The sequence below is a fragment of the Moschus berezovskii genome, chromosome 8 (genome assembly GCF_049115385.1).
Source record: "Moschus berezovskii isolate FMDL1 chromosome 8, NW_MosBer_1.0, whole genome shotgun sequence".
NCBI classification, from domain to species: domain Eukaryota; kingdom Metazoa; phylum Chordata; class Mammalia; order Artiodactyla; family Moschidae; genus Moschus; species Moschus berezovskii.
In genome coordinates, this window is record NC_142467.1 from 1,757,803 (window position 1) to 1,781,296 (window position 23,494).

Sequence of the window (23,494 nt, forward strand, 5' to 3'; positions counted from 1 at the left end):
AGAGGAACACACTGAAGCCGCCTTTATAGGGTCACTCTGGTTTATACACTTGAAACACTCTTCAAAACACTAAGCCCCTGTGACACAGTAATTCCACTGCAGGACAGAGCTGGAGCATAAGAATTTCAATGGAGAAGTTTCAGGTCATTTTTTCAGGAATGAACCAGAATCAAGGTAATAAAAGGATATGGAGAAATATTTTAAGTTTCATTTATAAAGCTAAGAATTTTCACCTTCTGAAAAGTCAACACGTTTCACTGCAAAATTAATGCATTTAATATTACGTAATTTCAAAAAGTAATAGTTTTAAACAACAAACCTTTTAACAGCATCCTTCTTCTGAACATCTATAGTTTCCCACCACTTCGCAAAGTAAGAGATCTCAGACCATATAAATTTTCTCCGTGGGTCTTCTTTCAACTTGACAACCATATTATTAAGAATATACTGGGTCTTCTCTCTAAAGTAGTCATCAAAGGTCTTCAACCAACCTAAATTAAGACACAAATATATCACAAAGGTCTGATTTAAACTCAGTCACACTCAATTGCATTTTGTATAACCTTAGGGGTTTCATTCATACAAAGACAACTAAAAATTTAGCAAACATTTTCAGTTAATGAATTTCCACTAAATGGACATGAGACTCAAAAAGTCACTAATACTGAAATGATAAAAGACTCTGAAAACTGTACAAATTCAGATATCAATGAGAAAAATGAGAAAGCCGAAAAACATTGATTCAGACTTAACAATTACAGTATCTAATTCAACCACTTATAATTTATCTCTAATTTAAGGAATTTTTTTTTTAATTTAAAAAACCCAAACAGCATTAGCAAGTTGGACGTAATATTCTTTTAATACGGAATCAAAATTTTATTCTCTCTGCTGCTGCTGCTTAGCTGCTCAGTCCTGTCCAACTCTGTGACCAATGGACCGTAGCCCACCAGGCTCCTCTGTCCATGGGATTCTCCAGGCAAGAACACTGGCGTGGGCTGCCATGCCCTCCTCCAGGGGATCTTCCCAACCCAGGGCTTGAACTCTGGTCTCCTGCATTGCAGGCAGATTCTTGACCGCTGAGCCACCAGGGAAGTCCGTTTATTCTCTCATATCACATCTAAAATTTCTCCTTCATTAAGTACCCAAAACTAAGAAAAAGAAAATCACAAGTACAAACTATAATAAAAGCCTAGAAACAGAGCAATAAGGTAATTACAGCACTACTATGAATACTAACCAGAAGAATTCTGCCAAAAATAGGCTTGAGTTCCCCAAAGGCTGCTCATTATTCCACTTTTTTGAAGAACAAATTGACAATAATCAAACAACAAATGTATACACATCCATATAAAGTGGTTTTTCAAAAAAGAATTACGACAACTCAGTTCTTTGCCTTTTCCTACTACTTCTCAAATATCCTGGAAACTTCATCTAAAGACATTTACAATTTGACTATTAAGAAACAGTTTAAACAAGATCTAAGGCAATGGCAAGCCACTCCAGTACTCTTGCCTAGAAAATCCCATGGATGGAGGAGCCTGGTAGGCTGCAGTCCGTGGGGTCGCTAAGGGTCGGACACGACTGAGCGACTTCACTTTCACTTTTCACTTTCACACAGTGGAGAAGGAAATGGCAACCCACTCCAGTGTTCTTGCCTGGAGAATCCCAGGGACGGGGGAGCCTGGTGGGCTTCCGTCTATGGGGTCACACAGAGTCGGACACGACTGAAGTGACTTAGCAGCAGCAGCAGCATAGTTCCAAATGCAGCCCCATCCAGCCGAGTGATAAAACAACACGAGAAGAAGCTGAGGCAAAACGCACACAGCCGCCAATCCCACCTACTGGTGGGAGATAACACGCACTTGGTGAGAACCACCTCTCATCTGTGACATCTTACAGGAAGGGAGTTTCTATACAGACAGGAAACTGCTGTTCTACTGTTTCCAAGTCTCAAACAGGCGGGAGGTCTAAAATACAAAGGGTCCAACTAGTTATTTCTTTTATCTGTCTACAATTAAGTGGCTACTTAATGCATACTATATTTGCTGACAAAACAAAACAAAACAAAAACTTGCAAGGGCTAAGCAGGCCATACACTCTTTTGACAATGCAAACATGAGATTCTAATGGGAGCTGCCACTATGGCTGTATTTCTCCCTTTTGCTTTAACTGAAATCTATTCATTCTACAATTATTTATTGCACACCCACAAAGTGATGGGTATTGGCGCTATGAGCCAGATAGGATATAGTTTAAAATATTTTTTAAAGAACTTTCTTGATCTGGGGCATTTTTAAGCTAGTTTGTCACCAAAGAACACTACCTGAATAATTCAACTTTTCCATATTGAGTAAAAAGCCTGTACCTACAGAAAACTCGAGAATCAGTGGTTTACACAGAATTCCATCTTGCTTCACAAAAGAATGAACCCGGACCCTGCCCCAGAGCACTGAGCCAAGGATCTACACCCAGATTCCCAAGGAAAAGCAAAGAAACTTCAACCTATCCTGAAATGGAGATGCCCTAATTCCCTGCTGACCATGCAGCACCCCAAGACACAAAACTATCCAGTCCTCAGACCCAAGCCTGGGACACACTACAGCACTTGATAGCAGTGGCTGCTGCTGCTGCTGTTATTATAACCATCATCAGCCTTTAACTACCCAAGCCCAGAACACACTATAGCACTTAATAGCAGTAGCTGCTGCTGCTGTTACTATTATAATCATCATCAGCCTTTAACTACCTACGCCCAGTATATACTACAGCACTTGATGACGTGGCTGCTGCTGCAGTTGTTATTATTACCATCATCAGCCTTTAAGTACCTGAGCCCAGTATATACTATAGCACTTGATGACATGGCTGCTGCTGCTGCTATTATTATAATCATCATCAGCCTTTAATTACCCTTTTTACATCTCTACCATCAAACCAGGTCAAAGGAGAAATAAAAGATATTCCTAACATCCAACTTTGAAAAGTATACAATTTATTTACAAATTAAATAAACTGCTCCACATCTTAAACGTATTGATTACCCAATACATTAGCACAGAACTCATTCGATGTCCCTTTAACGGGCTGGGTTTGTCCTCTTGAAATGCAAACGTTGAAGTCCTAACAGCCAGTAACTTCAGAATATGACTGTATTTGGACATAATGTCGCCAAAGAGGGGCTTCCCTGGTGGCTCAGAAGGTAAAGCGTCTGCCTGCAATGCAGGAGACCTTGGTTCGATCCCCGGGTCAGGAAGAATTCCTGGAGAAGGAAATGGCAACCCACTCTAGTACTCTTGCCAGGAAAATTCCATGGACGGAGGAGCCCGGGAGGCTATAGTCCATGGGATCGCAAAGAGTCGCACATGACTGAGCAACTTCCCTTGTCTCCAAAGAGATGATGAAGATAAAATGATGTCACGAGAATGGAGCTTAATCCAGTACAGGCATAACTTGCTTTATCACACTTTGCTTTATTTTGCTTCACAGATGTTGCATTTTTTACAAATTGAAGGTCTGTGGCAACCCTCTGTCGAACAAATAGATCGGTGCCATCATTCCAACAGCATTTGCTCACTTTATGCGTCTATCACACTCCAGTAATTCTATTTTAAAATTTTTAATTGTGATCATAATTTGTTACCATGATCTATAAGCAGTGATCTTGATGTTACCCCTGCAACTGTTGTGGGGTTCCAGGAGCCACACCCGATAAGACAGTGGACTGAATGTTCTGACTGCTCTAAGGGCCATTCTTCACCTCCCCCTCTCCTCCAGCCTCCCTATCCCTGAAAGAAAATAAAAGTGAAAGCAGACCAATAACAGCCCCACAATGACCTCTTAAGTGTTCAAGTCAAAGGAAGAGCCCCATGTCTCTCACTTTGAATCAGAAGCTAGAAATGATAAACCTTAGGAAGGAAGGCATGCTGAAAGCCAAGATGGCCAAAAGCTAGATGAATTGCTCTGAAAGAGCCAAGCGATGAATGCAAAGGAAAAGTTCTTACAGGAAATGAAAACCACTACTCCAATGAACACATGAACGATAAAAAGCTAAACAGCCTTATTGCTGATATGGAGAAAGTTTTAGTGGTCTGGACAGAAGATCAAACCGGTAACACATTCTCTTAAGTCAAAGCCAAACCTGGACCAAGGCCTAACTCTCTGCAGTTCTATGAAGGCTGAGAGAGTTGAAGAAGATAAAGAAGAAAAGTCTGAAGCTAGCAGAGGCTGATTTCATGAGGTTCAAAGAAAGAAGCCATCTCCATAACATACAATCGCAACAGCAAGGAAATCAGCGAGTGCTAATGCAGAAGCTGAGCAAATTGTCCAGAAAAATCTAGCTAAGATCCTGAGTGAAGGTGGCCACATTAAACAAGAGATTTGCAAGTAGATGAAAGAGCATTCTAATGGAGGAAGATGCCATCTCAGGCTTTCTTAGCTAGAAAAGAGAAATCAATGCCAGGCTGCAAAGCCCCACAGGACAAGCTGACTGGCTTGTTAGGGGATAATGTAGCTGGTGACTTGAAGTTAAAGTCAGTGCTCATTTACCATTCCAAAAGTTCAAGGGCCCTTAAGAATTATGCAAATCTATTCTGCCTGTGCTCTATAAATGGAAGAGCAAAGCTTGGATAACAGCACGTATGTTTACCATAGCATGTACTGAATATTTTAAGCCCGTTACTGAAATCTTCTACCTCAGAAAAAAAGATTCCTTTCAAAACAGTACTGCTTCTTAGCAATGGTCAGCTGGTCACGCAGGATCTCTGATGAAGATACACAACAACATCCACAGTGGTTTCATGTCCACTCATACAGCTCATGGAGCAAGTTCTAATTTTGACTTTCAAGTCTTATGCTTTAAGAAATACCTTTTGTAAGACTATATAGCTGTCATCGATAGATGGTGATTTCTCTGATGGGTCACAGCCAAGTCAATTGAAAAACTGGAAAAAATTGACCATTTTAGATGCCATTATTAACATCTGCAATTCATGGGAAGAGGTCAAAATATCAATGCAACAGGATTTTGGAACATATTGACTCCAATCTTCATGAATAATTTCAGGGGTTCAAGACTTTAGCAGAGGAAGTCACTGCAAATGTGGTAGAATTAACAGTGGAGGCCAAAGGGAACTTCCCTGGTAGTCCAGTGGTTAAGATTCCAGAAGACCCTTGAGAGTCCCTTGAACTGCAAGGAGATCAAAACCAGTCAATTCTAAAGGAAACAACCCTGAATATTCATTGGAAGGATTGATGCTGAAGCTGCAGCTCCAATACTTTGGCCACCTGATGCGAAGAGCCAACTCACTGGAAAAGACACTGATGCTGGGAAAGACTGAAGGCAGGAGGAGAAGGGGACGACAGAGGACGAGATGGTTGGGTTTTATCACCAACTCAATGGACATGAGTTTGAGCAGACTCCAGGAGATGATGAAGTACAGGGAGGCCTGGCGTGCTGCGGTCCACGGGGTTGCGAGGAGTCAGACACGACTGAGAGAGCAACAAAGACATCACATCTACCATTTTCTACCTAAATTTTAACAAAAGTTAAAATTAATCCCAATTATTCGGCTTATAAACTCAATTAAAGAAAAGAACTACGAACAGTGAAATGACTCTGAAATTAATTTAATAATAAAATACCAGCATAAGAGGCAAATTTAGAAGAATTAGTCTTTATGAAGTTTAATAAATTACAGGCTTTTTAAAAATATACTTATTTTCATCAGTTATACTCTGTGATGAACTCAGGCCACTTCAAAGAACAGTCTATCAGGGGGTGTTCATAAAGGACTCACAGTGACTGATTAACCCATTCTGCCTCAGCACTTCACTCGCCCTTCAACAATCATGCAGACAGTACGTCAAAGACATTTATGTGAGCCATAAGACAAGCTCAGAGATGTCAACTTAGAAGGCGCCCATAAAGCTCATTTGTAATAGACACGAATATCACTACAATGCAGCACAACTAATGTAGAATGAACAGAAAGATAGCCTCTTGCCGTTTTCAGTACTGAGTAATGTAACAGTAAATTAGCTTTTATTGCTCTTATACAATAGAGTAATCAAGTATTCCCTTTTACACTGAATTGACTCTTTCTTTTTCTAAATTACTGTAAATCTCCAACTGTATATTAACATGAGACCAATCACAAAGATAGCATTTTATAAAAAGTTGTATGGGATGAATTTTTGTGATATAAAATTACATTCCTATGTCGAGATTTAATAATCTTGGGACATTCAGATGCAAACTGATTTACTTAAATGGTCAATTCACAGCCTTTTTCTTTCCCTTGAATATACTTAGAAATTGAAACAGGGCTAGAACAGCATTAAGAATACCTTTCAATTTACCCTTTTTCATTCTAACAACACCATCACCCATAAAACACCTGATCACTATTTTAAGTAAGTGGGGAAATGTTAAAAACAAAGAGTACACAATTAGAAGTTTTATTCAGCCATCTTAATTCCAAAGTCACTATCACTATTCTTTCAGAAAAAAATTTTAATTTCTAAAATATAAAAATAACATAGTTGAAAACTATTGCTTATTCTTAATCATAAACAAATACACACCTAATAACTGTTCACTAACAAAACACAATTTATTTTTTAAATTGTTGACTTCTGATCGAGCTTACAGTCTGCAGGCTTATGGGATCTGAGCGTCTGAGGAGTGCTTCGTCTGTCTGGTGGAGGGCACGCACAGGACCACGCAGGGGCCTGGGCAGGAGTGCCTGCCCTGCGTGCTGGACCCCTGGGGTCTCCCTGCTCCTCCTCTGAGCCCACCCTTTCCACAAGACAAACCACCAGGCAGAGGCCGTGCCCACCCACCGTCTGCACCACACAGCCCTGCCCTTCTGAGACCCCAGGTCTCAGAAATCCGTGTCTGATCATCCCACAGCCAGCTTCTTGAGCCTCCCAGGGCCTTCTACTAGGCTGTCCCTGCCAGAACAGGTGAACCTGCAGGTGGCCACTAGCCTGGCAGTAGCCAGGAGGTGCAGTTTGCAGGGGTGTGGGAAGAGGGCTGGGGTGTCTGCAAGAAGCACCCTCCTGGGTTCAGGCAGGGCCGGGCTGCCCAGAGGCTAATGCTGGAGCCCAAGTGCTCTAAACCCTCACTTGCCCTTTCAGATCACTGAGCTATGATATCCTAAGGCAACAGGAAAAGATCTATTTTATTTAGCAATGTATTAGTTTGATTTATAACGTTTAAATGTTTAGACACAGTGTTTGAGGGCCTCCATGTACTTTTGCCCCAGGTCATGCAAGTTTTAGAAGCGAGCCTAGATAAATGCTACTAGCTGAACTTCAAACAAGTCAATTCTCATGACTCGATCACCTGGTACATACAGTCCACAACAGCAAAAGGTCAGTAAGTACTTGATAGATGAATGAACTGTATGGGCAAAAGAACTAGGAAAAAAATGCACGTGGAGTAAAAAATGCAAATTGACTACTTCAACTGAAAATGAAACCAAAGGTCAAAGACACCACATACTATTAGCTCCATTATGTTCACGGTCCTGACACTAACCTAATAATCTTTGAACAGTATCTCTAACTTTCGATTTTATATTTATAAAGGCTCTGTCAGCCCTAAGATGATTTAAAGCACACACATCCGGAAGAAGGCATGCCCCTCAAATCACTGTTATGGCTTTAATTGGTACAATAATGACTTTTTAATGAGCACATTAATTCCACTCAAGTAGGTACCAACTGTTAAGAAAACATAAAAAGATTGAGTCAAAAATATATCCAGATAATAAACACTGAAAAAAATCCAACATGCTTCAAGTTATTTCCATTTTAACATAATATTTTCAAATTGAAAAATACAAGCAGAGTTCATTAAAAAAGAAAGCTCCTTTATTTTAGTAATTAAGTTATTCCATATTAACAAATGATCAACAAGTTTCTTACATGACTTGTCAAACCTTCCAATGTTCAACTGCAACATCCAATACTACACTTAAGGGGATACAAACAACTTTAACTGATGTTACCATAACTCACATGCTGATTAATTTTAATTCCAGTATTTCTAGTATAAAATAAACTGACTTTCCCCCCTGATAAACTGTGAAAGAGTTCTAATTAACTTTCTGTTCTGGTTTATTCATTAAAACACAATCCAGGCATCTAATAATGACAAAGCAATAAAGTTAAGTTGAATGAAAACATTTTACAGTGAAAATATAAACAAAATGCTGTGGGAATAAAGAAATGCTAAGTTCCTATTAAAAGAATAGGAGAGATTCTCAGATTAGATGTCATTTGGTTAGAGAGAAAAGGGGGAAATTCCAAATAGAGGCAGGAGAAGACGGAAAAGACGCTAAGCCATGAAATGATATGTCACATTCAAGGAGCAGAAGGCAGCTGGGTATGGCCTCACTGCACCTTACACAGTGGGAATATGGTAAGATACGGAAGGAATAAAAGTGAGATCAGATTACTGAAAATCTTCTAAACCATCCTTGTTTCTCACCAAAAACTTAGAAGGCAGTAAGTTAAGGTTTTCTGAGCTCGGCTTTCAAAACTATCTGTACTGTGAGTGTAAAGGATAAACTAACAAGGTAAAACGGACTGCGAAGAAGCACGCCGGCTGCGACGGACCACGGCTGGCCTAGAGGAGCTACCGCACGCCCGAGGAGCAGTAGCTGAGCAGGCGCAGGAGGGCCGAGAGGAGCTACTCCACATTCAAGGTCAGGAGGCGTGACCTCGAGCAAGGTAAGGAGCAGCAGCTGTGCTTTGCTGGAGCAGCCGTGAAGAGATACCCCACATCCAAGGTAGGAGAAATCCAAGTGAAACGGTAGGTGTTCCGAAAGGGCAGACACCCTGAAACCATTATCACAGAAAACTAGCCGATCTGATCACAGCCCTGTCTAACTCAAAGAAACTAAGCCATGCCGTGTAGGGCCACCCAAGACAGGCGGGTCATGGTGGAGAAGCCTGACAGAATGTGGTCCACTGGAGAAGGGAATGGCAAACCACTTCAGTATACTTGCCTTGAGAACCCCATGAACAGGCAAAATGATAGGATACTGAATGAGGAATTCCCCAGGTCGGTAGGTGCCCAGGATGCTGCTGGAGATCAGTGGAGAAGTAACTCCAGAAAGAGGGAAGGGATGGAGCCAAAGCAAAAACAATACCCAGTGGTGGATGTGACCAGTGATAGAGGCAAGGTCCGGTGCTGTAAAGAGCAATATTGCATAGGAACCTAGAATGTTAGGTCCATGAATCAAGGCAAATTGGAAGTGGTCAAACAGGAGACGGCAAGAGTGAACGTAGACATTCTAGGAGTCAGTGAACTAAAATGAACTGGAATGGGTGAATTTAACTCAGATGACCACTGTATCTACTACTGTGGGCAGGAATCCCTTAGAAGAAATGTCGTAGCCATCATGGTCAACAAGAGTCCGAAATACAGTACTTGGATGCAATCTCAAAAACGACAGAATGGTCTCTGTTCATTTCCAAGGCAAACCATTCAATATCACGGTGATCCAAGCCTATGGCCCAACCAGGAATGTTGAAGAAGCTGAAGTTGAACGGTTCTACGAACACCTGAAAGCCCTTTTAGAACTAACACCCAAAAAAGATGTCCTTTTCCTTATAGGGGACTGGAATGCAAAAGTAGGAAGTCAAGAAACACCTGGAGTAACAGGCAAATTTGGCCTTGGAATACGCAATGAAGCAGGGTTAATAGATGTTAATAGAGTTAATAGAGGTTAAAAAAGGTTAATAGAGTTTTCCCACGAGAATGCACTGGACACAGCAAACACCCTCTTCCAACAACACAAGAGAAGACTCTACACATGGACATCACCAGATCGTCAACACTGAAATCAGATTGATTATATTATTTGCAGCCAAAAATGGAAAAACAAGATTGGGAGCTGACTGTGGCTCAGAACATGAACTCCTTATTGCCAAATTCAGACTGAAATTGAACAAAGTAGGGAAAACCACTAGATCATTCGGATATGACCTAAATCAAATCCCTTATGATTATACAGTGGAAGTGAGAAATAGATTTAAGGGACTAGATCTGATAGATAGAGTGCCTGATGAACTCTGGACGGAGGTTCGTGACATTGTACAGGAGACAGCGACCAAGACCATCCCCATGGAAAAGAAATGGAAAAAGGCAAAATGGCTGTCTGAGGAGGCCTTACAAATAGCTGTGAAAAGAAGAGAAGCGAAAAGCAAAGAAGAAAAGGAAAGATATAAGCATCTGAATGCAGAGTTCCAAAGAATAGCAAGGAGAGATAAGAAAGCCTTCCTCAGCGATCAATGCAAAGAAATAGAGGAAAACAACAGAATGGGAAAGACTAGAGGTCTCTTCAAGAAAATTAGAGATTCCAAGGGAACATATCATGCAAAGATGGGCTTGATAAAGGACAGAAATGGTATGGACCTAACAGAAGCAGAAGATATTAAGAAGAGGTGGCAGGAATACACAGAAGAACTGTACAAAAAAGATCTTCATGACCCAGATAATCACGATGGTGTGGTCACACACCCAGAGCCAGACATCCTGGAATGTGAAGACAAGCAGGCCTTAGAAAGCATCACAACAAACAAAGCTTGTGGAGGTGATGGAATTCCAGTTGAGCTATTTCAAATCCTGAAAGATGATGCTGTGAAAGTGTTGCACTCAATGTGCTAGCAAATTTGGAAAACTCAGCAGTGGCCACAGGACTGGAAAAGGTCAGTTTTACTCCAATCCCAAAAAAAGGCAATGCCAAAGAATGTTCAAGCTACTGCACAATTATAGTCATCTCACACACTACTAAAGTAATACTAAAAATTCTCCAAGACAGGCCTCAGCAGTTTGTGATCCGTGAACTTCCAGATGTTCAAGCTGGTTTTAGAAAAGGCAGAGGAACCAGAGATCAAATTGCCAGCATCCGTTGGATCATGGAGAAAGCAAGAGAGTTCCAGAAAGACATCTATTTCTGCTTTATTGACTATGTCAAAGCCTTTGACTGTGTGGATCACAATAAACTGTGGAAAATTCTGAAAGAGACGGGACTACCACACCACCTGACCTGCCTCTTGAGCAACCTCTATGCAGGTCAGGAAGCAACAGCTAGAACTGGACATGGAACAACAGACTGGTTCCAAATAGGAAAAGGAGTATGTCAAGGCTGTATATTTAACTTCTATGCAGAGTACATCATGAGAAACGCTGGGCTGGAAGAAGCACAAGCTGGAATCAAGATTGCTGGGAGAAATATCAATAACCTCAGATATGCAGATGACACCACCCTTATGGCAGAAAATGAAGAGGAACTAAAAAGCCTCTTGATGAAAGTGAAAGAGGAGAGTGAAAAAGTTGGCTTAAAGCTCACCATTCAGAAAACTAAGATCATGGCATCCAGTCCCACCACTTCATGGGAAACAGATCGAGAAACAGTGGAAACAGTGTCAGATTTTTTTCTTGGGCTCCAAAATCACTGCAGATGGTGACTGCAGCCATGAAATTAAAAGACGCTTACTCCTTGAAAGGAAAGTTATGACCAACCTAGATAGTATATTAAAAAGCAGAGACATTACTTTGCCAACAAAGTCTGTCTAGTTAAGGCAGTGGTCATGTATGGATGTGAGAGTTGGACTGTGAAAAAAGCTGATGGCTGAAGAACTGATGCTTTTGAACTGCGGTGCTGGAAGACTCTTGAGAGTCCCTTGGACTGCAAGGAGATCCAACCAGTCCATCCTAAACGAGACCAGTCCTGGGTGTTCATTGGAGGGATTGGGGGCAGGAGAAGGGGACGACAGAGGATGAGATGGCTGGATGGCATCACCAACTCGATGCACATGAGTTTAAGTGAACTCTGGGAGGTGGTGATGGACAGGGAGGACTGGCGTGCTGCGATTCATGTGGTCACAAAGAGTCGGACACGACTGAGAAACTGAACTGAACTGAACAAGGTAAAATAGGAGAAAAACAAGACATGAGGCCACTGCAATTATTCTGCTAAATATGGTAATGGACCTCAGTGGAAACAACAAATACAGGAAATTAGAGGCCAAGAAGGCACAGTGAAGGGAATTGAGTAATTACGTTTTAGAAGACAGTAGAAGCAGAGTCAAAAATGAAGCTGTCTTTGAAAACTGACAAACCTACTGATTCGTCTAAATGCTTTTGAACTCAGATCCAAAATAACCCAACCTTTTTGCCAGGTGATTCTGTATCATCCAATAGTTCTTAAAACATATCAACTTCACCTCCATTAACCTGTTTGAGATACAGCATTGTTTTAACCTATGTAAGATGCTGTCACTGGCAATTCCACCCAACACCACAAGAATCCATTTGCATCACTATCAGGACAGCAGGATTTGGTTCTCATTGCAGCTGTGTAATGACCAAATGTGACCCCTTACTGTATTGCTTTTCTAAATGCCCTTTAAAAGACCTGCATACCTTGATACCTGACACTTGCAACTGTGCGATCACCCTCCAAAATAGTTTCTAAATCTGTTCTTCACTGTGTTACTTCCCTCCCGTGTTAAGAACTTCATCCATGAGTATTTATCTGCAACAAATGAGGACACTTCCAGACTAGTAAGTCCTGTCCAAACAAAGTTTGGTCATTTGAAATAATGAAAAGTATCTATGAGAGACACGCGTATTCCTATGGGGGCATTACTCTTAGCACATGTGAGCAGTCTACTAACTCAGCCTTATGAGCAAGCCAATACTGGGCAAATTATCAACGTTTCTAGAATAAATCATTTAAGTGCTGGAAAATACTGTGTCTCAATCTCTTTCCAATTGTAAGATACGTAGCCATGAGAAAAATCACTCACCATCTCGTGTAGTAATGTAATAATTAAGGATTAAGCCATCTGTTTCTTTAAGGACAGAAGAAAAGGAAGGACAGCATACAGTGCAGTGAGGTGTCTGCTTCAGCAACGGTCACTAAGATGTCTCATGCGATTAACAATACTAAATAGATGACACTGGGCTCAGAAAAATTTAAAGACATTCTTCCTAGAAGCTCTTTTTGTGGTTTCAGAAGTATTACCGGCAAGAGGCAATATTAAAAAATAGTTATGAATTCTGATTCCAGACCCAGATGAGTTGGGTTCAAACTCAGCCACAGACACATTACTTGTCCTCTTCTCTGTCTCCCTTTGTTTTGTTTTTTCATCTGTGAAATGAGGGTGAAAACACGATTTTTATCATAAAGTCGCTGACAGGATTGATGGATTCAAAATGTGGCTCAGACAGTAAAGCATCCGCCTGCAATGCAGGAGATCGGGGTTCACCCCTGGGTCGGGAAGATTCCCGGAGCAGGAAATAGCAACCCACTCCAAGACTTGCCTGGAGAATCCCATGGACAGAGGAGCCTAGAGGGCTACAGTCCATGGGGTCACAAGAGTCAGACACGACTGAGCAACTCACACACACACACACACACACAATACCTAGAACAGTGCCTGGAACATGGTAAGTTTCCACTATACCAGCAGTTAGTTGTATAGCCAGCATAGTGGTGAGCTCTGAAGCACCCAGGATTGAAGACGGACAAAAATAATCAAAACAGGGTAACTGGAAGATGTTTAATGACATTTCAGGCACTACCTAACATTTGTGCTCCTAAGGAACACAGTTTAGTGAGAGCCAAAACCATCTTTTTTCCCTTTAAAAAGGAGTATCAATATACCAATTCTAGAGATCTCTTAAAAACAAATGCCAAAGTTCTTAACATTTAAGAGTGCCAGATAAAATACAGGGTGACAGGTTAAATTTGAGCTTCAGATAAATAATAAACATTTAGTGTAAGCGTGTACCATATACTTGCCACACATGTAAAACTCATACACTGTTTACAGAAAGTTAAAATGTAAACGAGCAGCCTGTTGTTTTCTCTTTCCCCAGCTAACTCTGGCAACTCTATTAACAAACCAAAGTTCAGATAAATGTGCTAAATTAGCCAATGCCCATAAAGCAAGAAGAAAAGAAATACCAGCGTCATGTGAACTAAACAAAGTATCTTAAGAGGCAGTACAGTAAATGGAAAGAATATGGGGCTTAGAATCAGGCAAATCTGAGCTCCAAACCACCATCCTCTGCCACGTTATAACTGCTTACCTTTGAACAAACAACCACACTTCGTCGAGCCTCACTGCCCTCACCTGGGAAGTGGGATTTGAACTCACCGCTTTCCAGGGTTGCAGGACAGGTTGCTCTAACGCGTACCCACCACTCCCTGAGGCAAGAGGGGTAAGGAAGGTCATCGTGTCTAACCTCCGGAAACTCAAATTCCCCGCACAGCAGCCAAAACCAAGGAGCTCACTTTACCCCACAGTAACTAAACAGAAAAGCAATGCGCTCCCCACTGCTGCCACGGACAAAGCTCGCCTTCTCCCGACCGCCTCCTTCCACCTGGCGGTCTCCTCCAGCAGCCTGAGCTCTGGCCCCATGGCCTTTCGCCTGCATGGACGTTCACTCACCTATGGAGAAACCAGAACTGTTCTCTCCGGGCTGTGCTTAACAGTATTTGAACAGAAGAGCTGGGAAATAACATTACACTGTGACGTCCTCACGTTTTTCCTTTCCACAGACTTTTTAAGAATAAGGATACATAAGCAAATTCATTTCAAATTATCATATAATACGAAATGCAAAAATTGTTCTCTTAATTTTCAAAAAAGAAAAAGGCTGAAAATCCTAAACACTCATTTGAGTCAAAAATTCTGCAAAAGAATTGAAAACTCATGAAAGAAAATTATTTTCCAGTGTGACTCTTGGGCCCAGATCTTCCTTCTGTTTTGGAGTCACACCACATGGGGGGATTGTTTTCTAACGTTCATTTTACAAACTGCTAACTAGCAACATGCTGTCCAATGTTTCATTTAGTATACCTTATCTTCTCTCTACACACTTTTTTCCTTTGAAGGAAAATTAACTATTTCCACAGTTAACTAGCAGGAAGCAAAGAATTAAGATTGTAGGTATAAAGGTGCTGTAATGGTGCTTTTTTTTCCAGTGAGTCAACTTGTCGCATGAGGTGGCCAAAGTATTGCAATTTCAGCTTTAGCATAAGTCCCTCCAATGAATACCCAGGATTGATCTCCTTTAGAATGGACTGGTTGCTAGGAAAGGTTGGGGGCGGGAGGAGAAGGGGACGACCGAGAATGAGATGGCTGGATGGCATCACCGACTCTGTGGACATGAGTTTGAGTGAACTCCGGGAGTTGATGATAGACAGGGAGGCCTGGCGTGCTGTGATTCATGGGGTCGCGGAGACTTGGACACGACTGAGCGACTGAACCGAACTGAACTGAATGGTGCTTTAATCAGCTTATTAAATACAACATGAACATGTATCAATCAACTAACATTTAATTTCATGGTCTATGATTCAAAACTTTTCAAAAGCATAACAGTACACAATTATCAGCATTTACTTAATTCCTTTCCAAGTTTAACTCATGTAAACCATATAAAATAGTACATAATAATTGTTATACGTCCTTATGTACTGGAAAAAGACATAGTTAGAAATTTTATTAATATATAATTTGAAATGTAGCTTTTCAATTCAATCCAAAAAGAAAAATATCTCCACACACAAAAATGCAGCAACATAATTTTTTAAGTATGATGACTTAATATAGGAATTTCCTAAAAATTTATTTCAAATATTTCTATCCCCAACAGACAAAACTGCACTGATGAAACCAACTACTGGGCTAAAGTTTGTTTTAAATTGTTGCTGCAGTAAAGGAAAAACTCTCTATAAATTTCATTTCCAAGTAAACTGCACATTCATTTAGGAGTACTACACAAATATTTCCCATCACAGAGTCACACTTTAACTTGGAATGTATGTGTACATACTCATCTCTTTTCCTCTACTGAAAGAGTGGTTTTTCATGACCTGAATGAGTCAGTTTTTTACAGAATAATTTAGTTATCTAAATTCTGTTTTTGTTAAGGAGCAATGAAAATTAAGTCAGCAGCTTCTTTTCTCCATCATTGTGCTTGATAGCCAAACTTGCTTTAGTTTTAAAAGGTCTGTTTCTGACCATAATTTATTTTATTGGAGGCAAATTACCTTACATTAATATATTGGTTGGTTTTGCCATACATTGACATGAATCCGCCCCGGGTGTACATGTGTTCTCTTTCTTGAACCCCCCTCCCACCTCCCTCTTCCCCATATCCTCCCTCCACGTCATCCCCGTGCACCAGCCCCAAGCATCCTGTATCATGCGTCGAACCTGGACTGGTCACTTATGATAATATACATGCTACAATGCCATTCTCCCCAATCATCCCACCTTCACCCTCTCCCACAGGGTCCCAAAGACTGTTCTATATGCCTGTGTCTCTTTTGCAGTCTCGTATACAGGCTTCAGGTTACCATCTTTCTAAATTCCATATACATGCGTTAGTATACTGTATTGATGTTCTTCTTTCTGGCTTACTTCACTCTGTATAATAGGCTCCAATTTCATCCACCTCATTAAAACTGATTCAAATGCATTCTTTCTGATGGCTGAAAAATACTCCATTGTGTATATGTACCAAAGCTTTCTTATCCATTCATCTGCAGATGGACATCTAGGTTGCTTCCATGTCCTGGCTATTATAAACAGTGCTGCAATGAACATTGGAGTACATGTGTCTCTTTCAATTCTGGTTTCCTCGGCGTGTATGCCCAGGAGTGCGATTGCTGGATCATATGGCAGTTCTATTTCCAGTTTTTTGAGGAATCTCCACACTGTTCTCCATAGTGGCTGTACTAGTTTGCATTCCCACCAACAGTGTAAGAGGGTTCCCTTTTCTCCACACCCTCTCCAGCATTTATTGCATGTAGACTTTTGGATAGCAGCCATTCTGACTGGTGTGAAATGGGATCTCACTGTGGTTTTGATTTGCATTTCTCTGATTATGAGGGATGTTGAGCATTTCTTCATGTGTTTGTTAGCCATCTTTATGTCTTCTTTGGAGAAATGTCTGTTTAGTTCTTTGGCCCATTTTTTGATTGGGTCACTTAGTTTTCTGGAATTGAGCTGCAGGAGCTGCTTGTATATTTTGAAGATTAAACCTTTATCAGTTGCTTCATTTGCTATTATTTTCTCCCATTCTGAAGGCTGTCTTTTCACCTTGCTTAGAGTTTCCTTTGCTGTGCAGAAGCTTTTGATTTTAATTAGGTCCCATTTGTTTATTTTTGCTTTTATTTCCAATATTCTGGGAGGTGGGTCATGGAGGATCCTGCTGTGATTTATGTCAGAGAGTGTTTTTCCCACGTTATCCTCTAGGAGTTTTGTAGAACACTTCCTAACACCATACACCAAAATAAACTCAAAATGGATTAGAGAGCTAAATGTATGACCATAACTTTTGACTCAAGTGGAGAAGAGCCTGAGGGTAAAGGTCATTAACATCTTTCACTAAGACAAAAAGATTCAACTGTGGTTGCTAGGATACCAACAGACAGATTCATTTATTAGTCAGGAACAATTATTCAGAATGCCTTCTCACAGAACAACATACTAACTGCAACAGGAAGCTTAATGCGACAAAGTTTAAAAGGCAGAGACAGTCCCTGCCCTTTAAGAGCTTAATATCATATGTTATTGGTATTCAAAATTATACAATGCACTTTAAAGAAGCTATGTTTTAAAGGAATGGAAATAGACAAGAAGAGGGCAGTTAAAAGTATAGGCCAAAGAATATGTCAACTGTTTCGTCTGCGTCTGCAGAATCGGACTGCTTTGCTCACTAGCTCCTTTAACTGAGTGAGTCTGTACTGCGCGCTGGTCACTGCGTGAGGCGTTAACAGCGCAGTGGTGAACACGACCAAGTGCCGGCCTCAGGAGCTCCCCTCCAGTAAGGAGAGCGTCGGAAGTTTTTATCTGTGCTGACGTGCGAGCACGAAGCGTGTGCGCGTGCGCAGTGCGAAAAGGCCGTGACGGGGCACGGCGGCGTCAGTGAAGGCTTTACACATATTCAGCGAAGACCACATGCCGCCTCTTGGGCTAGGCAATGAGGACAGCGTGTAACAAGAGACCCACGCTCTCCGCCGCTCGGCCGATCCAGGTAAACCAACAGGAAGTACTCTGGTGCGCTTACTGCCTGTGTAACCTCGGCGAGTGGGTAGCACCTTCATCATGAATAGTGGCACTAACCTTCAAAAGTTATTGTCAGCATTAACTGTTTATAAAACATCTGGCACACTGCCTGGTAAACTACAAATTTTACTATTTCAGTTAAGAGCCCACATTATAGGATAACAAGAAATGAGATCAGTGGAAATTGACGAAGGCAGAAAAGATAATAAAGGTCTCTGAAAAATAAAAAAGGAAGGAGAGTTGTGTTTACATGAGGAGGTCTTGTGAAACACACTGGTGAGTGTATTTATAAACCTATAAGGAATTCCTTGGAACTCCTATTATGGATTTGGAATTATGGAAACATAATGGAATCACATCACAAACCCAATTAAGTGACAAAAATTAAACTATACATGAATGGCAGAGAAAAGAGGAGGAGAGAACAATTTAAATAAAGCCAGCCTGGCCACTATCTCACTCGATGAAGGGATATTTCAGAGTAAATGAGATTTATAAGAAAAAAAAAAAATCTGCAGTCCTACGGTCTCAGATCCCATACGTGAAGTGTGAGCACCTCACCTCAATGAGTGAATCCAAATATAAATGAAGATAGTGTCTTTCATATGTGTCCCCTAAATGCAAAGGTACTATTTAATCTGGTGCTCAAGTGGGTATAAATAAAGAGCAAAAGAAATTTTGATTAGGTATGATTTTCATCACTTTCTGCATTTACTTTATAACTCAATCTCGCGTAAGATGCTGCTCCGCCTACATGACCTCCATTTTATAGGTACACAAACAAGCCCAAGGACACCTGGAGGTCTGCCTCATTCAGGCTGGCCCCGAATCTCTGCAGCCTCTACACAGTGGAGGCTTTTTTGCATGCTTAGTCGCTCAGTTGGGTCTGACTCTTTGTGACCCTGTGTACTGTAGCCGCCAGGCTCCTCTGTCCACGGGATTCTTCAGGCAAGAACACTGGAGTGGGTTGCCATTTCCTCCTCCAGGGGATCTTCCCAACTGAGGGATAGAAACTGTGTCTCCAGTGTCTCCTGCATTGCAGGCAGATTCTTTACCTGCTGAGGTGATGACTTAAAACACGTAAGAGGAAACGTTAATGAGACAAATAGAGGTAGATGAAGACATTAGGACCAAAGACAAGGAAACCAAACCAGAACCTGATGTGTAGTAACTGCTCATCACAAATTTTCAGAACAATATTGATTTCATATATATATATATAAAATACTTCTTCTCGTATTAAATATTGAAGTATACTAGAGATTCAAACGTTTCAGCATTCAAGCTCTATCTTGCAGACTATCTTTCACATCTAAAAGCAGTGTGCGTGGGCAAACATACACATGCAAAGCTTCACCAAATCATACGTCCAGACATAAAGTAACAAGCTCTACTGTCTTAGAAAGAAATACATAAAAATAAACTAGGGGGAAAGAATATGACAAAATGAATGTTGAGAGCAAAATCATGCAAAGTAATAAATGAATATGGTGCCTCTGATAGTAACAATGAAACTGAGAAAAATAACAAACAGAAGCATAAGTCAGTCAGTCCTTCAAGAGAAGTCTTTGGAAGTACATTCCAAAAACCCCTGCTACTTAATTCACGGGTCATTCACTCACTGCCTGCGTCCTCACACTAATGAAGGTAAACACTGAATTACATTGCCCATTATCATTTTAGCAACCTCTCTTTAGCTCGGGTGGAAAAATCTCTGGCCCCAATAAATACCAAGCAGTGTCACATGAACGAATCCCAACATGAATGGCAATGACAGCAGCTGTCCTTGGGCTGCGGAACGTGCCTTTAACCTTCCACTCCATAAGTGAGTCCTGTGTCCTGTCTCTGCCTGGGAAAAAGCTTACTCTGGCCTAAAGCCGTCTAACACTGCTGGGGTTGGAACTCACACTCGTGCCTGCTAGAAACCAAGGCTCTTAACCACTTTATGCTGTTTCTATATTTTAAAGATACAAACCTTACCATGAGCAATCTGCATTTTCTAATGCAGAGTTTATGGACATGAAATAATTCTCTCACACAATATTTAAGAAGTAACTAAAATGAACGATCACTACCTTAAATGCATGTAACTTTTCATCTCCCAAAGCTAAGACCTTCTCGTGTTTATTCCTATTTGATACTGCACAAGTATTATCTTTGAATGGCCCATAAATTGATAAAAGGACAACACTCTGACATACAGAATATGTTAAAAGTCAGAGAATAACATCCCAAAAATTTGAAAAGTAGGTTTACCTGATTCCCATTAACACACTTTGGGCCTGCAAGGCCTGAATAACTCCCCGAGTTTTGAAGTGCAGATGTTACCTGGGTCGTTATGGGAATGGGGTACCACGAAGACGTGAAGGGGCTGCGTGTCCCACTCATCAGGTTTGTAAGTGATGTCAAATCCTTGCTTCCAAACTCCACCGTCTGGGTTGTCAAAAGGAATCAGACTGTAAACATCCAACATCTAAAAACAGAAGGACAAAAAAAGTCAAGTCCAATCATGTGTGCATGTGTGTTAGGAAGTCGTGTCCAGCTCTTTACGACCCCATGGACTGCAGTTTGGCAGGCTCCTCTGTCCATGGAATTCTCCAGGCAAGAATACTGGAGTGGGTTGCTGTTCCCTTCTCCAGTTAATCATGTATAACCATTATTAATATAAACTTAATGTTGGGAATATTTGCTCTAAACTACTTGTTGCTGTACTCTGTATATATATTTTTAAAAATGAAAACTATTTCTGTAGACCTTAACTAAAGTTAAGGCAGAACACATTTAACTGTCATTCAAAGGGTTAAAATAAAGGTTAAAATTGTGCTACATAGTAAACCTGATAAATAACCCCGTTCCTCTCTTGCTCCTAATATAAAATAACTTCATTCAATTCATCTTCCCCTATACTTTACTTCCAATACAACTTAATAGAAAATGATGGGAACTGAAGGGCTATCAAAAAATTTCATTATGATCAAATATTTTAGCATTTTCAAACAAAGTACTGAAAATTATTTTATAATTTGTCTATTTTATAACCAGTCTCCTATATTTTAAATTCTATATCTGATTGGAAATGGATCTATAGATAGTCTTTAATTTACCTTATGTATGTTTACCTTTTTTATACTAAAAATAAAACTATAACAGGGTCAGCTAGGTTTAAAATATTTTTTTTAAATTGAGATTCAGCTTTTAAGTGTTCAAATGTTTGCTAAATTCCAAAAGTAGTATTTCTTCTAAATAAAAATCCATTTGGAGAAAAATAGGAAAAAAATATTACAAGAAAACAAACCCAAACAAACCTAAAGACTTATATTTCATACTCTCTGTGATACTAAGTGTGACAAAGAACACGACCCTCCTTTGGTAAAATTTAAACTACTTGAGAAATTAATCCTAATTAATACATAAATGGGTTACAAAACAATTTTTTAAGATAACAAGCAAATTATATGAAAGTGAATACAAAATATTTTTTAAAAAATAACATGCCTTTCACTTGGAAACTTACAATATAAATATAATGCCCCTAAAGATGAGAAGGGATGTCTGAGAAGCAGAAGACAGAACAATCCCCGCTACCCCTGCGGGCCCTTCTCAAGCCCTGCAGCTCCCAGTACCCTGCTGCCTTGCTCTGCCTAAGCTCCATGACTGCTCTGCAACTCCTTTCTAGCCAGCCCAGATTTAGGACCACTCCCAAAAAAGATTTTATTGTTTCCCTTTAAAGGTACTTAATTAAAACCTAAACACAGCCAAGCCTCAGAGAAACAGATATTCCTTCAAAGTCCAGGATCCTGATCCTATCTGAACCTGGCCACACACTAGCTGATGAGGCTGGAGCGCAGAGCCAATCCCACTGTCCCCAGCTTCCGGCTTAACAAGTGAGCCATGACCTCAAGATCATATCATGTTCTCTGTCCCCAAGAGTCAGTGAAAGCTTCTACGCTGAAGCAAGGCCAGAGCCAACTCCTTTTGTACAACTTTAAAATATTCACTCCTGAGGGTCCTGCACCAAGATCCAGTTTCCAGTCTAAGGTACAATGTTAAAATAGCTCTTTATCAGTTTGTAGAATGAAGCAAATACGAGTGACACACTCAAAGTTTAAGAAAGGCAGAAGTCCTTTCTTACCTTAGTTCTCAACACCACTACCCTCTAAGAACAGTACTACTGGAGGAAAACATTGAACTGGCCAAAAATTGGTTTGAGTGTTTTCTAAGCTATTACAAAACACCCAAACAAACATTTTGGCTAACCAATATAATGCAAGCTAAATACATAATGTAAAATTCTCTAATAAAATGAAATCAGTAACCTCCAGTTCAAGACGGTGGAGCAGAAGAGGCGCTCATCTTCTCCTGCCAAAGAACCAAAATCACAACTAGCTGCTGAAGAGCCATCGACAGGAGGACAGTGGGACCTAACGAAAAAAGACACTCCATGTCCAAAGACAGAGAAGCAGCCGCAGCAAGACACAGCAGGGGCAAAATCACGATAAAATCAGATCTCATACCTATCCGGTGAAAAGTGAAGCCACTCAGTTGTATCCAACTCTTTGTGACCCCATGACTGTGTCTCACCAGGCTCCTCTGTCCATGGGATTCTCCAGGTAAGAGTACTGGAGTGGGTTGCCATTTCCTTCTCCAGGGGATCTTCCCAGCCCAGGGATGAACCTGGGTCTCCCACATTGCACGCAGACGCTTTACCATCCGAGCCACCAGGGAAGGTACCGGGGTGGGTGACCCACTAACTGGAAAGCAATAATACTGAAGAAGTTTTCCCACTCTTGGGAAGGTTCGGAACCCCACATCACGCTTCCCAGACTGGGGGCCCAACAAAGGGACAGGAATCCCCAGGGCATCCGACCTTGAAGGCAGGCAGGATTCGACTACAAGACTCCCAGAGGGTTGTGGGAAACAAAGATTTCAGTCTTGGAGGCACAAACGAAACCCTGTGCACACCAAGACCCAGCAGAGAGGACACGGGGCCAGAGCTGCCGGCTAGTGCGGAGTGTGGAGGGCCTCCTGCAGGGGCGCAGGTCCGCAGGGCTCGCTGCCGGGGCCAGGGCACTGGCAGCAGCTAGTCCTTCTGGACTGCCGGCTAGTGAGGAGTGTGGAGGGCCTCCTGCAGGGGCGCGGGTCCGCAGGGCTCGCTGCCGCCGGGGCCAGGGCACTGGCAGCAGCTATCTGGGAAGGCCCCCTTTGGCAGAAACTCTCTTGGGGGTCTCCAATTACCTAATCACAGAGCCAGAAGACCCAAGGGCTGGGTGGCCTCAGGCCAGAAGACTACCAGGGAGGGAGTGCAAATCCAGCAGATAATTGGATTAAAGCTTTACTTAGCAAGGCACTGCCCACCAGAGCAAGACCCAGATTTTTCTACCACCAG

The 23,494-nt window shown here is 41.3% G+C and overlaps 1 protein-coding gene across 2 annotated transcripts in view; it reads right to left on the reverse strand.

Annotated features, from left to right (window-relative positions):
• The window catches only part of MAN2A1 (mannosidase alpha class 2A member 1), a 205,422-nt gene that overhangs the window by 139,257 nt on the left and 42,671 nt on the right, over positions 1 to 23,494 (reverse strand). For both annotated transcript variants that reach the window (XM_055430247.2, XM_088838425.1), the window contains exons 3-4: positions 20,437 to 20,581; positions 320 to 491 (exon numbers count right to left, since the gene is read on the reverse strand). In XM_055430247.2, coding sequence (XP_055286222.2) covers positions 320 to 491; positions 20,437 to 20,581 — 317 coding nt within the window. The remainder of the gene's footprint in view (positions 1 to 319; positions 492 to 20,436; positions 20,582 to 23,494) is intronic.